This window comes from Mytilus californianus, unplaced genomic scaffold (assembly GCF_021869535.1).
Source record: "Mytilus californianus isolate M0D057914Y unplaced genomic scaffold, xbMytCali1.0.p SCAF_9, whole genome shotgun sequence".
Lineage (NCBI taxonomy): Eukaryota > Metazoa > Mollusca > Bivalvia > Mytilida > Mytilidae > Mytilus > Mytilus californianus.
In genome coordinates, this window is record NW_026262745.1 from 83,307,980 (window position 1) to 83,315,686 (window position 7,707).

At 32.4% G+C, this 7,707-nt stretch overlaps 1 protein-coding gene across 4 annotated transcripts in view; it reads left to right on the forward strand.

Annotated features, from left to right (window-relative positions):
* LOC127716166 (uncharacterized) overlaps positions 1–7,478 on the forward strand; it is a 47,817-nt gene extending 40,339 nt beyond the window's left edge. For 2 of the 4 annotated variants that reach the window (XM_052222285.1, XM_052222284.1), the window contains exon 5: positions 623–1,508. In XM_052222285.1, coding sequence (XP_052078245.1) covers positions 623–1,073 — 451 coding nt within the window. In that variant the 3' untranslated portion in view covers positions 1,074–1,508. Of the gene's footprint in view, positions 1–622; positions 1,509–3,955; positions 4,390–6,590 lie in introns of those variants that run through there. The other 2 variants (XM_052222286.1, XM_052222287.1) reach the window with 2 other exon arrangements.
* Positions 7,479–7,707: the final 229 nt, after the last annotated feature.

The window sequence follows — 7,707 nt, forward strand, 5'->3', positions numbered from 1 at the left end:
ATATTGGTCCTCAATGCTCTTCAACTTCTAAATAGTGAACTTTAAACATCGTGTAGCCACATGTATATTTCTAATAACACAATTTTGATTTAACAAATATTTTCTTAACAATGTACGATTGTTGTTTAGAAACAAATTTTAATCGATATCGTCACTTATATTGTTTTACTATTAATTTTTTGGATTTTTTCATAAGAAGAGTGACTTATCTATTGTTGTCATGTCATCGGTTTAGCCACTGTAGAATTTTGTAAAAGTTATAGCTGCATGTATTGGTTTAATTTTGAAACATTTTTTTCCTTGTTTTCTTTTCACAGTGCATTTTTTTTTATTTCTCCATGGTTACCTGTATATTTGATATATGTATTGTATTTAACCATTTGTTCCAGCTATTCATATCAAAGCAAATTGATCCAAGAAATAACAACTTTAATAAAAAAATAACCAAAATAACACCATCAACAAATACCTGTAAAAATAAAAGTTACAAGGTAAATTAACCGCGATGACTTGAACACTGCTTCACCACCGAAAAAGACAAAGTTATAGTTAGTATTGTTTTGATATTTCTGTTGTTTTAATATTTTCACACCTACACATTTTATGTTTTTATTATGTTTAGGAAAGAAGAGTATATGAGTAAATGTGGATTGGCAGTTTTGTACGACCGTTCTGGGGGAAAACTCACTGATGAAATAAGAGACGAAATTGCCAACGATCCAGTGAAGACACCACATGGACAAAACCTACTCAAAGAAGTCCGTGAAAGATGGGACGAATGGGATCTGAAAGATAAAGTTCAAGGTGATAACCTCTTGGATTTCGATTCCTTTTACAATGGTTTCATGTCCGCTTATTTTGCCTGTTACAGATGTAACGATACTAAAAAAGCGTTGCAGGCCCTCGATATGGATTCCGACAACTCCGTTGATTGGACGGAATTCTGCATCTTTTTAAAATGGGCAATAAAGCAATATCCTAAAACAATTCACACTGCAGATGATTTGCTCGAAGTAGCCTTCCGAAAAGGGTTAATTCCTTGCATGAGAGATGAAATGGTTGTCAGAAGGTGAAAACAAAAACTATATTGTATTGTTTTTTTAAATCAACAGCAACTTGTATTTGAAATAATCCGCTTTTTATGTAATGTAGCAAATTTTATATATATACATAAAATGTATTTACTTGCAACTGCTTATAATATACTCATTTGATGTCTAAATGTCTAATATTGGTGGCAAAAATGTGATTATTTCAACAATGTAGATATATAAAAATCCATCCGTTTGTGATCAGAAAACTGTCTGTTATTATAAAGTAAATATAAGAGAAAACGTAAGATGAACATGCACATAAAGTCAATGAAACATCCTGACGAGGATCACATTTGAAAAAATTAATGCAAACAATTTTGCTCGCCTGGCGACATTTCTGTAATATTGTTATTGTATCTAGGATTTGCACATTTAGTATAACTTAATTTTGAATAAAGATGTTTATATAGCGTATGATCTGTTATCAATACCATATTGTATGGTAAAGATTGAAACCAAGTTAAAGGGGCTTGAACATTTAGCGGAAACTTAATTAAAGTTTATGACGAAGTTAAAAAATGTGGATTTAAGCATACAATAGTTGCCTCCTTCAACCACAGTACTCGTGTAGTGTAGATGATGTCTTTATCAAACAGCTCGTTGACAAAGGAGAGGACCCTGCAGGCCTTTGGGCTTTCTCAGAAATAACTGAAGGTCAGTTTGGGAGCAACCATTTAACTTCAAAAGGGTGGGGGGTAATGGTTTTTTGTCTGAGTCAGAAATGTTTTAGTTTTTTCGACGCTATCAATCAAATTATTTTTTTCAAAATACAACACTATGGGGTAAATCTGGATTCCGATTTTTTTTTTTTTTTTTTTTTTTGTCATCTGGTTGACCACAATATTTTTTTTTCATCAAATTGGGGATCAGAATATTTTCAGGAAAAAAAACATAACCCCCCTCCCCCCTTTACAGTTAAATGGTCGTTCCCTTATATATAAAAACATTGCCCTGAATATGTATAAAAATCCAAGTTTAGCAACCATCAAGCGACTAATCTGTAATAAAGGCAAAAGATACCAAGTAGCAATTAAAAACCACAAGTCGATGAAGAAAAAAAACCTGGCGGACAGAGAGACCATGCTCACAACATATTTATTACCAAGAAAACAAGAGATTGAACTAAAAACACCCCACGAAATACGAAATGAACTCAGGTACTACCGAAAGATCAGCAGCTGGTTCTATACTAGTAAACCACAATATACTCTTTTTTTTGTAAACAATTTTCAAATAGTTTTTTACCAGGTTCGACAGAGTAAGCATGTTCTGTTATGTATGTATTACCAGGTTCGACAGAGTAAACATGTTCTGTTATGTATATATTACCAGGTTCGACAGAGTAAGCATGTTCTGTTATGTATGTATTACCAGGTTCGACAGAGTAAACATGTTCTGTTATGTATGTATTACCAGGTTCGACAGAGTAAGCATGTTCTGTTATGTATGTATTACCAGGTTCGACAGAGTAAACATGTTCTGTTATGTATGTATTACCAGGTTCGACAGAGTAAGCATGTTCTGTTATGTATGTATTACCAGGTTCGACAGAGTAAGCATGTTCTGTTATGTATGTATTACCAGGTTCGACAGAGTAAGCATGTTCTGTTATGTATGTATTACCAGGTTTGACAGAGTAAGCATGTTCTGTTATGTATGTATTACCCGTCACATGACTTAAAAGTCAGATCAAGTAACAAGGTCAAATTCAGGAACATGCTGAAATAATAACATCACACTTGTTTCATTAAAATAATTTGTCGTTACGAGAACACGCTCGTAGGAAATCTCATCAACTGACTTATGTAAACATCATAGGCAAGAGCAGATACCTATGTATTTTTTAATTTGCTGATCAAATTGTGTTCTTATTTTACAATGTTACTCGTTGCTTGGTATATGAAAATCGCGACATAGGATGAAAAGCAATTGTCAATGAGACTCATTATGAGTTACAGAAATGTTCCTACTTCACTTGCATATGCGGATCCAGGGGGGCCTGGGGCCCCTTTCGTGGGAAAAATTTGGTTGATTATATAGGGAATCACTGAAGCATGACTGGAGCGCGCCCCCCCTTTTTTAGGTCAGTCAGCGGGCCCCCCTTATGAAAAGTTCTGGATCCGCCACTGACTTGTATTGTAGTGTAGTTGTTTTGAGAGAGAAAAACGCATTGATTTATCTTTCTAGAATATTTTTGAAATTTTTAATCAGAAATTACAAATGAAATATACTGAATTCTGTTTAATCGGATTCCTTTGTTAATCTGTCTTTACATATCTCTTGTATCAAGAAATACAATTATGTATGCATGTGTTTTCACTGAACAGAATAATAAAATGGATTCGGTTTAGACTGGTTTTATGTATACGTATTAAGGAAAGTATTCATTAATAACATTTTAATAACATTTTATATGCCCTTATGACAAGCAGTGTTATCAATGATTTCCCTAAGACAAATATTTAAATATAGATATTAATTAAAAAAAAGTATAAACATGACCTATATCAGGTCTCAAGGAACTTCGGCGAACAATAAACGATAGCAAAATATTTATAGACCAACAAGTGAGTAATCTATATTCAAAAAGTTATTACGAAAATACCTATAATGAAGTTTGTGGGTTTTCTGTGAAATTCTTGTTTGAGGTTGCTACAAAATCATGTTATCCATAAAATGCAACGAATGAAGTTTCCTTAAGGTATGCATACAATATGACATAGATATTTTTAAAAAAAAACGCTGTTTTTGAAATGTTTAGACTTTGAAAAATTCGTATTACACAGCCTTAGAAAAGTAGTCATCAATCTCAAATAATTATATTTGTAGAAAAAAAATTTTGTATTTTATTCCATATTCAGGTACTAATGGATGGAGCAGATGGAATTTGGGCCAGTGTTATAAAAGAAGGCGCTGCCATGGGAAATGCACCATCTATTGTAACAATACTTAATCTAATAAGAATGGGAAACAAAAAAGTGCTGAAAAAGTTTAACTGCACGTACCTCCGAAAGGCAGCAATTAACATGACCAGAATTACCACTGGAGTTGATCCTCATGTCAAACAGCCTGTATATGGAGCACGTGCCCTCGACTTCGTTTTTGATTTGAATCCTGAAGAATTTGATTTTGCCGACTTTTTCGACGAAAAAGCTCCTATTCGAATAACCACTCTTTCGTCAGCAGAAATGGTTCAAACTAAGTTAGTCAATTATTTTGGCGAGAACGAAGACTTTACTATAGAACGTGCCAACCTTATGAAGGAAGTCATGCTAAAAGATTTACGGGGGAACAGGTTTGTTTTCATTTTTATAAGGCTACAAATAAATACAATTAAAGTATACAACAAAGATAGAAGAAGCAACACTTCAAAAATAAGTGAAAATGTGGTTGTAACTAAACATAAATTTTATCTAATGCTACATACAGATGATGTTTTTTTTTTATATCAGATATTCATTAAATATCTAAGACAGTGGGAAATCTCCCCCGAAAACACTGAAAACTTGATCATTTCAATGTTTGTTCCGTTTCAGCAAGGACGCTGTTAATTATAAATTAACAAGAAAAAACATTCTGGTAAATAGTAACAATGAAATGAATTGAAATAAAACAAAATTTCCGTACAATATTATCACTTCCCTCCTAAAATAGCAAAAGACGAGTACAGCAGGCTATAGGAGCTTTGTGTAAAATTGGTTTAAAACGTTGCTATGCAAATACATTCCTGGAGTACCAACTTCAATTTATTTTTCTACTGGCTCTACCTCAGGAATAGATTATCTTAGCTGTATTTGGCAAAACTTTTAGGAATTATTGGTCCTCAATGCTCTTCAACTTCGTACTTTATTTGGCCTTTTTAATATTTTTTGATTCGAGCGTCACTGATGAGTCTTTTGTAGACGAAACGCGCGTCTGGCGTAAATATAAAATTTCAATCCTGGTATCTATGATGAGTTTATTTACAACCACTGGGTCGATGCCATTGCTGGTGGAGATTTATTTTCCAAAGGGTATCACCAGCCCAGTAGTCAGCACTTCTGTGTTGACTTGAGTTATCATTGATATGTTCATAATTATAAATTAACTGTTAACAAAACTTTAAATTTTTGAAATACTAAAGCTTTTCTACCTCAGGAATAGATTACTTTAGCTGTATTTGGCAAAACTTTTAGGAATTATTGGTCCTCAATGCTCTTCAACTTCGTACTTTTTTGGCCTTTTTAATTTTTTTTATTCGAGCGTCACTGATGAGTCTTTTGTAGACGAAACGCGCGTCTGGCGTAAATATAAAATTTCAATCCTGGTATCTATGATGAGTTTATCTATACCGCTCTGGAACATACCAATTATCCGTTACATATATGTACATGTATGCAGCTAGATCAGAGAAGATCGGGTTAAAAATTCCAAAGGAAGCAATTGATATGCAGCAAAGATTAACACTTTTGAAATTAAGTTACTAAGCAATTCAAACGGACCCTATCTCGATGTAAACATTCATTTTTTTTTTGCATGTAAAGAGATCGAGAAGACTGCAAATACATGTACAGAAATCGAGACTCCCTTTTCTTAAAATTGTAAAAACAAATTAGTAAAAATCTTTTAGATTGTTATATTCACAAAAAGACAATAATTCTATACAGAAAGTTCACCTGACAAGAGCAGATCGGTGTACTCGAAAACTTTGATGGTGATAAATAGGTACATTTTGGGAAATTGTAACATGTGGAACACTTATAAAATTGGTGACCTGAAAAATCTTTAGATATTGTACGTGCATGATTTTCTCCAATTTTTTTTATCAATATTCTACAAATTTTATTTTTTTTTAATTTCAGTTTCACAAGCTTGCTTCAAATGCAATTATCTCGATATTGGTCCTCAATGCTCTTCAATTTCTAAATAGTGAACTTTAAACATCGTGTAGCCACATGTATATTTCTAATAACACAATTTTGATTTAACAAATATTTTCTTAACAATGTACGATTGTTGTTTAGAAACAAATTTTAATCGATATCGTCACTTATATTGTTTTACTATTAATTTTTTGGATTTTTTCATAAGAAGAGTGACTTATCTATTGTTGTCATGTCATCGGTTTAGCCACTGTAGAATTTTGTAAAAGTTATAGCTGCATGTATTGGTTTAATTTTGAAACATTTTTTTCCTTGTTTTCTTTTCACAGTGCATTTTTTTTTATTTCTCCATGGTTACCTGTATATTTGATATATGTATTGTATTTAACCATTTGTTCCAGCTATTCATATCAAAGCAAATTGATCCAAGAAATAACAACTTTAATAAAAAAATAACCAAAATAACACCATCAACAAATACCTGTAAAAATAAAAGTTACAAGGTAAATTAACCGCGATGACTTGAACACTGCTTCACCACCGAAAAAGACAAAGTTATAGTTAGTATTGTTTTGATATTTCTGTTGTTTTAATATTTTCACACCTACACATTTTATGTTTTTATTATGTTTAGGAAAGAAGAGTATATGAGTAAATGTGGATTGGCAGTTTTGTACGACCGTTCTGGGGGGAAAACTCACTGATGAAATAAGAGACGAAATTGCCAACGATCCAGTGAAGACACCACATGGACAAAACCTACTCAAAGAAGTCCGTGAAAGATGGGACGAATGGGATCTGAAAGATAAAGTTCAAGGTGATAACCTCTTGGATTTCGATTCCTTTTACAATGGTTTCATGTCCGCTTATTTTGCCTGTTACAGATGTAACGATACTAAAAAAGCGTTGCAGGCCCTCGATATGGATTCCGACAACTCCGTTGATTGGACGGAATTCTGCATCTTTTTAAAATGGGCAATAAAGCAATATCCTAAAACAATTCACACTGCAGATGATTTGCTCGAAGTAGCCTTCCGAAAAGGGTTAATTCCTTGCATGAGAGATGAAATGGTTGTCAGAAGGTGAAAACAAAAACTATATTGTATTGTTTTTTTTAAATCAACAGCAACTTGTATTTGAAATAATCCGCTTTTTATGTAATGTAGCAAATTTTATATATATACATAAAATGTATTTACTTGCAACTGCTTATAATATACTCATTTGATGTCTAAATGTCTAATATTGGTGGCAAAAATGTGATTATTTCAACAATGTAGATATATAAAAATCCATCCGTTTGTGATCAGAAAACTGTCTGTTATTATAAAGTAAATATAAGAGAAAACGTAAGATGAACATGCACATAAAGTCAATGAAACATCCTGACGAGGATCACATTTGAAAAAATTAATGCAAACAATTTTGCTCGCCTGGCGACATTTCTGTAATATTGTTATTGTATCTAGGATTTGCACATTTAGTATAACTTAATTTTGAATAAAGATGTTTATATAGCGTATGATCTGTTATCAATACCATATTGTATGGTAAAGATTGAAACCAAGTTAAAGGGGCTTGAACATTTAGCGGAAACTTAATTAACAGTTATTTTTTTGTACAGTATCAACAGCTATTTTTATGTACAGTATTAATAGCTATGTTATGTTCACTATAAAAAGCTATTTCATGTACAGTATCAATAGCTATGTAATTGTACCAACAGCTAATGGTATGATCAGTATGAACAG